At 42.0% G+C, this 14,410-nt stretch overlaps 1 protein-coding gene across 1 annotated transcript; it reads right to left on the bottom strand.

The window, feature by feature from the left end:
* Positions 1-399: 399 nt before the first annotated feature.
* Positions 400-1,131, bottom strand: LOC119732286. Its single transcript, XM_038205746.1, has one exon. It carries the CDS (start codon positions 1,129-1,131, stop codon positions 400-402), a length of 732 nt encoding a protein of 243 aa, XP_038061674.1.
* Between the last annotated feature and the right edge of the window lie 13,279 nt (positions 1,132-14,410).

Here is a 14,410-nt window from a genome sequence, read left to right as displayed (position 1 = left end):
CAGATTTGAGGCTGAGTGAGTCTAGGGAGGACACAGCAGATGAGAAGATGCATTCTTCGATGGTGTCTGTGTGTGTTGCTGGGGTGCGCAGACCAGCCATGAGACGTTTAGAATGTGCCAAGATGACGGGTGCGGAATCAATGGACGCTACATCGTCAGGGAGGATCAGTTTGACAGGCTCGCCAGTAGGGTGACGCAAGATACAGTCTGTGGCACGATGTCTAATGCCTGGCACATGGATCATGCGAAATCGGTATCGCAGGGTTTTCTCTTTCAAGTTCCTTAGGCGAGGGTTAGGGACGTCTTCCAGGCATCGGTCAGTGAAGATCTTCAAGAGGGGCTTGTGATCAACAGCAATTATAAGGTCTTCGCATCCCAGTACGAAGTATCTGGCTTTATCTAGGGCATCAGCGACTGCAAGGGCTTCGCCCTCCACTGGGGCATAGCGTGATTCAGAGGCTTGCTCGGGTCAAAGATTTGGACGCCCTCTTCGATCTCGCTGGCTATCACAGCTTTCGATTCCTCAAATGCATTTTGGAGGTTTTCATCCCACTTGAATGATGAGCTAGGTTTCAAAAGTTGCCGGAATGGCAGCATCTTCTCAGCCATGCTGAAGGCGTACGAAACTTGGTTGACAAACCCAAACCAGGAACGTACATCAGTGATGTCCTTGGGTGTTGGGAAGTCCAGGATGGCCTGTAGGTTCTTCCTACAAGGCCGGACGCTGTCAGGAGTTATCTCAAACCCGGCGAATTCTACAGTGTCTTCACCAAACACAAACTTGTCAGGGTTAAGGGTGATCCCATTCCGTCCACAGGTGTCGAGCCACTGAACAGCTTGAAAGAAGCAGTCTGCTAGAGAGTCAGCCCAAAGCAGGACGTCATCTACACACTTGGTTTTGTTTGGGATGTCTGACACAAACTCGTGATACCGCCTCGTGTATCCATCGCCGGAGGCAATGTGCCCTTGAGGGGCCGTTTTGTAACGGTATCTACCCCAAGGTGTTATGAGTTTTCTTTTTCCCGTTTGGGACTGATCTAGCCTGGTGAAAGGGTGATGGCTTGTGGTGCGTTTCCCGCGTAGCATGAGCATTAAGAGCCTGGAAGTCGACAGTACGTCGTGGTTTGCCATTCTTCTTTGCACAAACTACCATCCTATGGCACCAGGTGACAGGCTCGCCAATGGGAACTGGCTCAAGCACGCCCAACTGCATGTCATGGTCTAACCCAGCTTTAACGGCATCCTGCCAGTGGAGTGGGACGGGTACCGGTGTGTGATGCGCAACCGGTTCGGCGTTGGGATCTACCATTAGTGTCATGGGGGGGGGGGCTGTCCATAACAAGCAAAGTCTGATGTTCACATTTGTTGAATGTGCTCGACTTGAAGTAGTCAAGGAGATACTGTTGTAGCTTCATACGGTTAGCGTCGATTGCAGGAAACGGCAGTTTCGTTGGGGGTGGTGGGGGTCGCTGACGCCGAGGGCAATGGCAATCTGAGGTGTGGTCTTCCTGTAGGGCTGCTGTCGTGTCCAGCTTGCATGCTTTCTGAGTTACGCCCATCGTGGGGAAGCCATCCGGAATGATTCCAAGGGCGATGCAGGCCTCTTTGCTGAGGAAGAGCTTGTCAGAACTGTCCGTGGCGTAAGTCATTTGCCTGGTTTCAATGACCCGGACCCGTCCATCTTTGCCTGACAAGCGGAGTACTGTGGCCCCAAGGATCTTGATGCCTCCATTGGTGGCGGTGTGCATCCTCATGGTCACTGGGAGGAGGTCGGATTTACGTAGACCGAGACAGTGAATGACCTTCATACCGGCGAGGCAACTCTGGCACCCTGTGTCTGCCATGGCGAAGACAGAGCAAGTCATGGTGAGAGTGGGAAGGTCAAAACCGAGGGCTGCGTTGTCTTCCGGTACAATGTTGATGGTTACATCGATGAAAGGTTGTGGCGTTGATCTTTTCCTGAGCCACGTGTTGGAGAGGTTGTCATATACGTGATGGTCTAGGGGAATGTTCAGTCCTTGGTGTGGTTTTTCCAAGTCATTGACAGTAACTAACTCGTCAAATGCACACCCATTGGGGTGTTGTACTGGATCAGAGATGGTACATTAGGCATCCAAGACAGCACCTTCACGGTCATCAGGAGGGGCGGGTGTCGAATGTTTTGGTTTGGCCTTACTGCGGCACACACTCTCCATTTGGTGGTCTTTATCACAATGCCCACACCTGTGGCCATATACTGCACATTCGGTTTTACGAGCGCGGGCAGGGGCGTTCTTCCCATGTCCTTTCTTGCCACAGTAGGAGCATGGGTCATGTTTATCCTTGAGGTTCACTTGCTTGGCCCTCCAGACTTCCTCCAGGGTCATGTCTTGGTTCTTATCGCCAAGGAGATCAAGCTGGATTTCAGGGTCTGCGATGCCTCGGGTGAGTACATCCCGCAGGATTGCTTAAGTGTAGTAAACGTCAATGTCACAGCCAGGGCATTTTATTAGGAACTTGCAAAATACTGCTTGACCACGTAGGCGAGCTCCGAAGCTGCGCACTGTTTCATCACGATCCTGACGCATAATGTGAAGTGTCACTCTGCCAACCATAGTGTTCTCTTCACGCACAGCAAGTCTTTTTATGGCAGCCAGTACCTCAGTTTCAGATTTGTTGGTGAGGCTACCACCCGCGGATCTTGTGAGGTCCTTGCACAAGGGTTCATCACAGCATTCAAGTAGTTGTACTACTTTATCCTTGCCGGCTATATTGGTGGCATCGACGTAATCTGACCACCGTGACTTGAAATAAGCCCACTCTTCACTGGAGCCAGCAGTGGCAATCGTTGGCCTTTTGACCTTCTCAACCTTGGCAGCATGTCCAGAGGTGTGTACAGCGCTGTGGGCAGTGAGGAGTGCAGCTACGATAGAGATCCTGAGTGGCGTAGTCACAGCAGGGGATGGGGCATGATACAACAGGCATTGTTGTGTCTTAGGGCTTCCGTGTTCATAAATAAGAACGCTGTCTCTTTGTTTTGGTCACTTCAACAATGAACACGGTCTGCAAACAGACAAACAGAAATGTAATATGATTAAGAAAGGTTGGTACTCCTTTAAAAAACGACACCGCAGAACAAGCGAGCGTGTTAACAACGACACCAAAGAACTAATGAGCGTGTTAATCACAACACCAAGAAATGAACGAGCGTCAAGTCTGACCAACAAACGAATGAGCGTCAACTCTGACCAACAAACAAACGAACGTCAACTCTGAACGAAAAGTCTGACCAACAAGCGCAACTTCGATCAATTATGGACTTACAAATCTCAACTCTGGCCTGGCCAAGTGGGCCAACAATAATATCTGCATCCACAATGGAAAGAGAGTGCAGCACAACTAGAACACAAATAAATCATTGGAATCGACTTAAAGGGAATATACATCATTTGCTTTTGCTGTAATTTTCAGAAATGGATGGAATTGGGGGGTTTGAAATATAAAGCAAATATAGTTACACTAACTTTTTGGAGGTTTTGGGTTCGAAAAAGCTATAAAAACCAAGAAAAACGATCATTTTCCTGTAGTCTGGTTCCCTGACTCCATATAAGAAGAAACAGAGCAGTTTACATACATTTGGGAATTGTAAGGTCAGGGAACCAGTCTAGCTGGCTCGTACCCGTTCATAGGTTTGTAATCGATTGCAAACAAGTGCAATGGTCAATTGGGGCCAGTATTTGAAAAAAAAGCCAGTTGTTTCCAACGCTGATCGGCCGATCAGCGTTGGAAATTGATAAAAAAATACCACTTTTCTTGAAAATGACAGTATACCAGGTGCCATAATTTTACAGGATGCTTTAGACTGTCATTTACCAACATCCTATTAAGGTATTTCGCAAAAACTTGGTAGTTTTATTTTTCGATGTTTGCAAATGTTGTATATTCCCTTTAACTGAACTTCAAACACTAATCATACTCGGGGGTCTTAGGGATTTTTTGGTTCAGATTCTTCCAAAAGCACAAAATTTGGCATAGATGTTGTCCATACCATACTATTTCGATTTTTGACGGGCGCAAAGACGGGCGCCCCATGGGGCCGCCGTATTGGCAAAATCCAATATAAACTAAACGAGCTAGAATCATAAATAATACCACTTTTCAGATATTTTCGGGGTCGAGCAATCTCAATTTGAGGCAAGACAGACGCCCAAGGGACCACCGTATTGGCAAAATCCAAAATGGCCGCCACATATTTCACAGTTGAACAAATAACGAGCTAAAATCCTAAATAATACCATCTTTAATAGGTTTTCGGGGTAACAGAATCTAAATCTGATGTCATTTTAATAATTCAAGGCAAGACAGATGCCCTAGGAGCCGCCATATTGAAAAAAGGGGAGGTACTCGCAGTTAAAACAATACAACTACAGGGTTTTTTTTGGGGGGGGGGGTCCAAATATCTGATTCGGATCTTATTTCAATGATTTGATGTCAAATTTACCACTCGAGATCATTCCGGTCAAACCTCTTGTTTCTGGTGCGTCATTCCATATAAAAACCCTTTTCTATTAGCTGAACATGTCGAAAAGTTTGACATCTATACACATGCCACAGAAACAATCTTAAATTGGAGTGAGAACATTGTCCTAAGTTGTTAAAAGGATGGACAGGCGCGTGTGGTGTGTGACCGCCATGCTGAGGATGGGTGGTGCTATCACCAAACGGTCGTTTCATTGTCTTCACCACCCAAGATGTTGATTACAGATAGCCAAGGCTCAGGGCAACCTCTCACTTGGTGAGTTCCAGTGAAATGCCCATCGTAAATATCCATTTCTCGCATGAGAACCCTGCAGTGAAGCGGGCTCATCAAGCTTGACTTCTCCGACACACCAACTCCAACGCTACCTGACTCTTCCGCGATCCAGCCTCCTTCCCCCCCCCCCCCCCCATTGAACTCACGTCTTTGCACTCAGACTTGACAAGCGAAGTTAGTCCATCCCTTGATGTGCGAGTTCAAAAGGTCAAAAAAGCATGAGGCTTAGATGGCATATGTACCGGCTTGCTGAAGCAAGGCAAGTTCGCAGATGGTGACATCATCGCCTGGTTGGGATACAATGAAATCAGTGCTAGCAAACCAGTCAGCAAAGCCCCATGCCGAAATCAGGATCTACGCCCTATTCCTAGACAAGGCCGCATCCACATCTTCAATGTTCAAGCACGCGATGGAACTGCACGATGCAGGGCACTGAATTCCCCAACCTAGGCCAGACCAACGTGTTTGGATCAGTCACGTACTGTATGATATCATCAAACTGCTCTCAAAAGTCAATACCACCAATTTTTTTTTAAGGAGAAGTCAAGTTTGAACCTATGATGGGCGTACAGCGTGCTGCACATTGAAGACAAGATTCATCAATGTGATAGGGAAGCACCTGCCTCACTCTGGGAGGGCCACTGTCCTTTCTAAGGCTGAGGTCCTGACATGCGCTCACAGTCTAAACTCAATGAGCATTACATCAGCGGCACGAGGTACGCCCATTAAGTCTCTCTCACGTCACTTTACCTGGTCAAGCAGACGCCTACTCAGAGCATTGTAAGAATGTAATCGGCACACCGGAGTAATTCGTTATGCGACCCACTGAGCCTGAAGTGAAGGATTGAGAGTTAAATCACTGCGACCACTTTCGAGATCATTTCGAGCTGTTTTGGAGATCCTTGGCCTATTTGAGCTCTAGTATCTGGGTGGGCTTCGGAAGTGGTGAAAAGTACTGAAAAGTGCTGAAACCCCCCGTAAAATGGTATCATTAATGCTTCTAGCTCGTTTAGTTTTTAACTGTGACTGACCTCTAACTTGGCAGGCGGCCTGGATTGTTCCAATATGGCGGCCCTCTTGGGCATCCGTCTTGCATCAAATCATTAAAATAACCTCAGATTCAGATTCGTTGTCACCTAAAACCCCTCCAAAGTTGTATTACTTATAATTCTAGCTAGTTTAGTTTTTTAACTGCGGTATGTGTCGGCCATTTTGGATTTTGCCAATATGGCGGTCCCTTGGGGCGTCTGTCTTGCCTCAAATCGTTAAAATAACATCAGATTCAGATTGCTCGACCCCCAAAATACCTAAGAAGTGGTATTATTTATGATTCTAGCTGTTCGATTAACCTCTGACCCGGATGGCGGCCATATTGAATTTTGCCAATATGGCGGCCCCGTGGGGCGCCCGTCTTGGTGCCCGTCAAAAATCAAAATAGTATAGTATGGACGACATCTGTGCCGAATTTGGTGCCTTTGGAAGAATATAAACCAAACATCTCCTATAACACCCTAACATCCCTGACTATCATTGGAAACAACTGAACTGAACTGTATATACCGCATTGAATCTCTTTAAGTCTACCCTGTGCATGATCATACTTTCTTTTAAACTATAAATCAGACTAACTTGATCTACTGCTACATCATGTTCATGAACTTTGAACATGGAACAATGATGATTTCTCTACCAATTTACTGTATAAATTAGATTTAGATTTACATTGATCAACTGTATTTCAAAAATTAGATCTAGATTTAAGTCACCATTATATTATTCATTGCTAAGATCTCACTCGCTGTATATTAGCCAGTTCCATTCTAAGGTGAGGAGGGATGTAGTATCCTTGCATGAAAGCTATGTATAGGCACCACGTGCTCTGAAACCACACACCCAAACCCAGACATTACCTCATCCACATTGGAATGCATGAACCCCAACTTACTAAATGAACAATGAATAAGGCCCCAACTTGGATCACATCGCAACCTAGAACAATGTAGCCCTTTGATAAGCAAAGAACCTCATGTGATGAACTGAGATATACTGAGACACAATAAACCAAGCAGGCATCGAAGCAACAACTATAAGCCATGTTCTAGTGACAAGCTCACTACATTACAGTATTCACAAGACGATACGATTTAAGTACGACTACGATACGAACTCTGCGCGCACCGCGTGAACACGATTAAACCATACCGATTGTCGCTGCGATAACCCCGACTAGAAATGACAGATTCACGGTCAGATCGTTTGTGTAACGTCACGAACGTAGAGCAGTTTTTCTTCATCTGTTGTGTTCTTTCAACACAGTTTTCATTCTTGAAGACATTTTCTTGAAGATTTATAATTATATAATCAGGCATGGTTTATGTGACATGATGACTGGATCAACTTAATACTCTCGAAAACATCTCAGAATTCAAATTTATCGGTCGTCTGCGGTAGAACTAGTTCTGCTACACCGCAATTTTTAACATTTATCTTCTTTCCCCGCTTGCCAGATGCTAGTCAAAACAGCGGTTGGCGAGTCAAAAACTATCGAAATACGGCAAAGATGAAAGGACAGGAAGAAATATTTCATGAAATTCAGAAAACAAACCTGTATCAATTTGTGTATTATTTTATCAACTGTTGTTAAAGATTAAATGATTAGATCTGCTTATTAAAAACACTGACAAAATTGCCTCAGAATAATGAGAAATCAATTGGAAATGGGTAAAAACGAAATTTATTACGACCTATTTTCGTTCCAAGGTCGTCTTATTGTTGTGTCACGTCTGTTTTCACATCGCGTACTTGAGTGAGAACAAAAATGATAACAAACGAAGATATAGGCCTACCTAAACGTGCATCCGGTAGATTCTAGATTTATTCAGGCTCGTTTGGATCACGATTGTGATCGATTTACACCATAAACAAACGCGGGTGAGTACGTGTACGTATTCAGTAACACACCACAAAATGGCCGGTCTGTTGGCCAAAATACACCGCAAATAGTGAGATTCGTATTGAACCTTTCTCCAAACAATAAATCGAAACGTATTGACGAACTCTTCGTGCCTCTTGATGTTGGTACAAGTAGGACCTTGGTAAGTATATAAGCTTGAAAATGTGACACATTTTAACGATACCATTTTCAAAATGTTACTTTTACGTTGAAGATGCTCAAAATGTACATGGCCTGCCGGCTACACGGGGCCGTATCATAAATTCGACGCTACTTAGGTCCGACGCCTCATAAGTCCGACGTCGGAAAAACGAGGCGTCGGACCTTTGAGGCTAACGGAGCTTTGTCCGACAAGGCAAGAACGAAATTAAAAAAAACCAGGAATTTTTAAGCCCGCGAGGTTGTCTACTTACGAACGGCGCACTGTGTATAGCATAACCTAACTGGCCGCAGTTCAGTCCACCAGCGCGCAGTTTATGGAGGCATTTCATACCTGACTCCTGGTGACCTTTGAGGGGTAATTGACCTTTGAAAACTCTATTTATACGAATTGTTCTTGAAAACATCACTTTCCTATGACCTAAGTCTGGTAGTAAATCATTTGTATTTTATAAAAAAGGAAAACAAAACCCACGACACGGTTTTAGAATCTAAAACACATCCATGATACACAAAACGAGAAAAAAAAAACAATTATAAGTTCTTTAATGTCACGGGCAAACTCGATAAAATGGTACAATTCGTAAAATGTTCATGTGCAAAATATTGGCAGGTCAGTAAAAAAATCCTTAAATAGTAAAATGCAGTAAGAATTTGCCTTTTACTGGCCTGCAAAACAGACTGTAACCGCTTTTCATTGTATGGAGACTACCCACTTTAATGCAGTAAAGCTGGGTATTGTAACCTTCCTTAATAAGGTCATCAACTAGATGATTGTATTTCATTTCCTTAATTACGATCATGAGCTTTACTGATATTAGGTTCAAAGAAAACAGTGAGTTCAAGAACCAAAATGGACTTATTGGTATCCTGTAAGACAACCATGTCAGGCTTTATTTAAACTGGTAACCAAGATGTTAAGTCTTCATACGAATGCGGGACAATTTTACAATTGACCTCTGATGACCTTCCAGCGGTCGATGACCTTTTTAATAACAGCACTAACTGTATGGTTATTTATGCGATTTACCCTTTAAACCCCAACCTTTTAAGACCCAACTCATAATGTTAAGTGGCTCATGGTATGAAAAGAATTTCATATGAAGGGAATTTCTTATCTGACCTCTGATGGCCTTCTAGGGGTCAATGAACTTTGCGTATCCTTTTTATAGATAATAAGAGGATTAACTATTCCAAACATCACTTTGTTTATGACCCATATCTGAACTTTAGGTATTTTGCCATGATATGAATTTTCAGATATGTAGACATTTTATATTTGACCTCTGATGATCTTTGCGAGGTCAATGAACTTTGTGTACTCTATTTGCCGATATTTATTATGTTTAATTTCTCTTCCAAATGCCACGTATTTCATAACTGAAGTCTAATAAGTGCAAAATGAGTATATTTTTATAATTATTCCACAGCATGTCATGAAGTCCGACCCCAGAGACTGTTTTATGACCTCTAATCTCAATTTTCCTTTTTTTAAGGGCAGATGCAATCGCAACAGAATATAAGAGGCAAATCGGACATTGGGCTTCGTAAAAAGGTTACAAACGTGATTATCCAAGTCCATCTGGATACAGCAGTATTAAGTAAACAAGAGTGAATAAAGACGTTATGTACATTTTCCATTAAAAAAACAAACCCTCAGATTTCTATTCCATTATCATCATATTTCGTCTAGCAATAAAACAAGGAGAGACGAGGACAGAGGTCACCTCAAAATTGTTTGTGGGGTTTGCATTCAAGATGACAGTAAGCTTATATGTTCTTTGGCACTATTGAGGCCTTGGTCAAGAGAAAATGGCGTTTTGAAGAATACATATGATATATAGCGGCAACTAAGATATACAGAGTTCATTGACCTCTGTATATTCGTATTAACCTGAAATTCGTGAACAAAACGTCATCGGAATGTTGATAATGATTCTACTTTTTGGAACGTTGTATCATTTATTATAAGTTTTTTTTTTTTACCAATAAGGTATTTATGAATGGGAATAATTATACAATTGGCGGGTTTCAAACAGTATGTTCAAGACCGGTTTGGAGTCTGGACGCTGATAATGATCCTCGCTTCGGCCTTGGATATTATCAGCGTAAAAACTCAAAATTGGGTTTTAAACCTACTGTTTAAAACAGGGAAACCCCACATTTCCCTTAGCAAAAAGACACTCAAAAGAGTAAACACTATGTGAATATATGTGTGCTAGGACGATAAAGAAACATCAGCAGACCAAAAGAAAATAATGCAGTTGCTGGTGCAACATCCCGAGGCAGACCTGAGATTGGAAAACAGCGAAAATTGGAACTGCTTGCAGTATTCATCTCTCAAAAAGAATGAGTTGTAAGTCGTTTTTATCTATACACCTTGATGAGTAGAACGATCTGTGTGCGGGTAGGCATTACATTCACTGTGTGGACTTCCGAACAAAAGAGGTCCACATAAACCAGGTAGAGGCGGCGTTGTTTGGATTTGGGCAAGTCCACACAGTGTTTCCCCATTTCTGGAAAACAGGTTTTAGAGGCATTTTTGGGTTAGGTTTATCCGTGGCAAAATGAAGAGAAACACGAAAGGGGATCATAGAAAAAAATAGGGTTAAAAGAGTTTTCACAAAGATTTTTTCCACTGGTTTTTCTTAATTACACGAAAGCAAGGGAATGTCCACACTTGGTATGTAACGTAAACACAGCGTCGCCTCTACCTGGTTTGTGTGGACCTCTATTGTTCGGAAGCCCACACAGTAAATGTAATGCCTACCCCCCACCCCGACACACAAAAAACATACATTCCAAAAACCAAACAAACACCCCAACTAACAAACAAACAAAGTGAGGATTTTGTTAAGAACCCTTTTCAAATAATTAAGAATTTGGTTTTGTTTTGCATTGTTCAAACAGAAAAATAGACTGCAACTTCTTCGTTTGATATAACATTTTCCTTTACATACCTATTTATCAATCAACGTAACAAAATGGGTTTATGTTGCAACCGTTACAACTGCTTTTGCTTTTGTTTCTAGTGCTGTGGACAAGATTTTGAAGGTCAACCCGTCGTTGATAAATACGTCTGGAATTGAAAATCTTACGGCACTTCATATTGCAGCAACTAGTGGCTTCACAGATGTACTGGTAGTTCTTCTTCAGGAGGTATAAAAACCCAAAGACAACGCCATACATGTTCATATGAAGTCTCCGCCTCTAAAGGCGCGGATCAGGGGGTGGGGGGGGGGGGGCGGCTCGAAACCCCCCAGCTCTCACTCAATTTTTTTCATAGAAATATATTTTGAATAATGTAAACCCCCCCCCCAGCTCTTACACCCCCAAAAATATGACAATTATACTTGTAATAATCTCTACGTGTATTCAACATTCGGTCAGAGCCAGCTGGGCTACTGGGTTATTTGTACCTAAAGTGTTCATGATCGTCGGATTTGAACAGGGCCCCATTGAAAGTATGGGTACGAGCATCCCCCCCCCCCACCACCACCACCAATTGATTTTGAGGAGGACAAATAACCGAAAAACAAACCTGTCTACATTCACAATGATTTTCTGATGGAAACCCCTCCCAGTAAAAGTTCCTTGAGTCTCACCTGCTCTCTTGCCAATTTCTTATTTTATTATAAGCCGTTAAAGTAGGTCTCAATATTATGATATGTATTATCATCCTATTTGTATCCAAAAAATTCCAACCTTCAGAATGCAACCAGATTTATTTTTGAAATTAATTTTAGCTTAGTATTTACGATGAATCAAAATCAAATGTAAACGAAGGTAGTTAATTTATTGCTTTTCTACTTAAGCATCCAAGTTTAACAAGCAGCTGTACCTTTGGAGAAAAATTTAACTGGTAATATTTTTGTGTACCAAGCAGAAAACGTGCCGGAAAGATATCAAGAGTGTGACTGGCCAGACGGCACTACACCTGGCAGTTGAGAATTGTCATTTTGAGTGCACCAAGGCTCTGTTGGAAAGTGACGCTGACGTTAACGCCCAAGATATCCATGGCAACACCAGCCTCCATCTGGTCATAGAAAAAGTAGCAATGAAAAATATCTCTAACCCAACACAAAAATGTGCTAAGGTAACACCAAAAACAACTGTTTTCGTTGTTACGACAAAAACTCGCTCTAGTTAATTTTTGAACAAATACAGGTTATAGTTATAGTACTGAATGACCAAGAAAAGCCTTCTGAGGGACAAAAAGGTAATAATAAGTCAGTAGCTTACGAAACCTGCTAACTTGTGCGGACGTTTTATAACCCTTTGAGAACCGGTTTTTGGGGTCTTCTCAAGATCCTTATTATGTGAAGGCCAATTTTTTTCCAGGAATGTTGATTGGTCTGTTGTCTATACAGGGTGTATAAAAAAGGAAACAACAGATGTAAATGAAAATTGAAAAAAAAATCTAATACCTATTTTCAAATAAGTTAAAGATCATGTGAAACACCAATGTGTCTTCTTTCAAATGATACCTAAATTGAGTGTCTGTTGCCACGGATGACTGATCATTCGTTGCTATTCTTTCAAGGGTCGAAACCAGTACTTTGCCAAGTTTGTGCAAAAGGGTAAACTGGTATTCTGGGCATGTGGAACAGCTTAATTTTACGAAAGAAGATATCTTTTTCTTAGAAAAAATTTATTCAATTTTGACACATGGATTTAACCACTCTCATTGTTGAAGTTAACTCCTCGTGGCCCTATGCCTTAGACGTGGCCACCACTTCTTCCCACACAAAGCTCCGCACGACGTCGCCAACCGCCGACCGCCCGTCTTACATTTGCATAACAAACCAGCCAGCAATCTGAGCCAGGTAAAACTTGGCTCAGTACAGGTTTTGGCTCTTGACTGAATAACAATAAAGCACAGTCATCCATGGCCACAGTGACACAAACAAGGTATCATTGGAAAGAGGACATGTCGGTGTTTCATATTATCTTTCATTTTTTGAAAATATTGATTTGATTTTGTTGTATTTACATTTACCTACATTTTTCGTTTTGTATACACCATGTACAGTATGACGTCATTTGGTTGTGTCGTGATGACCATAAAAAGGCGCTTGAGATACTTGCAAAAATATCATGTGCATAATTGCATAATTTTCAATAAATACTTTCAAATTCGTTGCACAAAAGTTTGGGTCATTATTTAACAAATTCAAGAAATGTTTACTTTTAAAATAATTACACGAAGTTGCATATTGTGCCCTCATCTCAATAATAACTAAACCAGGTCATAATTTGAATATGCTTTGACCATGCCTGCTCCAGTAGCCAGCACAGTGAGCGCTTGTATCTCCAACCCGATGCCCCCTTCCCCCGGACAAGTAAAACAAAAAAAGGGCAAAAAAGGAAAGAAAGCAAGAAAGGAAAAAAAGGCGCAAAGTCATGTTGTTGTATATTTAATGGGCTGGTGGGGGGGGGGGGGCAAATTCCCTGCCCACCCTCGAAAAAAAAAAATCGGGAAAATGCTGAAAAAAATCTTGGCGACGCCCATGGTTTGGCAGTGACTATGATAAAAACGAACATTTTTTTTCCGAAACTAGTCCAAATAGTTGATAGTAAATAGATTAAATTTATTCAACACAATTCAAACAAAATGTACATCACAGTCATACATGCTATGTTAACTAACAGGACGCTGGAGACTTTCAACAGTTCCTTGCTACCGTCAAACATCACCAGGAAGTCATCAATTTGTTGGTTGAACATGCAGGAGTCGACCTCACCCTGACCAATAAAGCAGGCATGAACTGCTTACATCTTGCAGCCATCAACGGAAACAGTTTGTGCGTTCGCTTCTTTTTTTCATATTAACATCTCCCAAAAAAAATTGGAATGAGATACCGAAAACGTGCTTCCAATTTAAAAGCCGATCGTCATGAAAGAATAAAAAATTGGGTGCAAACCTACGGAATACGGAGAGTGCTCCGTATTTTTTTGGTGCGTGTGAAAATATTTTGTTAAACAGCGGCCGCCACTTATTATGACGACTCATGTGGCGGCCGCTGTACAAAAAAATATATATTCACACTCATTGAGTGGCACTATCCGTCTTCCGTATAAACCAAATGCTGTGCTCATTCTTTTCTTATTTCTAGATCATCAGTCCACTTAAATTATTTAAACACGGTCTATAATCGTAGCGGATATTCTATCATGACGATCGGCTTTTCAATTTAAAACAATTGATATCACCGCCATAATATAAATCGTTTTGTGTTTGTGTGCACGTGTCTTCCAGTTGTTGCAACTTATCTTTTACAATTTGATCTCCCGCGGATCACCCCAAAGCTATTTGGGCCTTTTGAGCGTTTTGTTTCTTATAAAATATGCTTAATATGATTGAAATATTAATTATAACGGAAGAAATTAATATTGGTTGACCTTTAAGCTTTCCTTCAAGTCGGGAAAAATCGTTCGAAAACGTCCCCAAATATATATGTAATTATTTCACGAAAAGTTGAACACTTATATCATTTAAGTATATT

Source organism: Patiria miniata, unplaced genomic scaffold (assembly GCF_015706575.1).
Source record: "Patiria miniata isolate m_02_andy unplaced genomic scaffold, ASM1570657v1 HiC_scaffold_24, whole genome shotgun sequence".
NCBI classification, from domain to species: domain Eukaryota; kingdom Metazoa; phylum Echinodermata; class Asteroidea; order Valvatida; family Asterinidae; genus Patiria; species Patiria miniata.
Note: the sequence above shows the minus strand (reverse complement) of the source record. Positions and strands in the feature narration are given on the sequence as shown.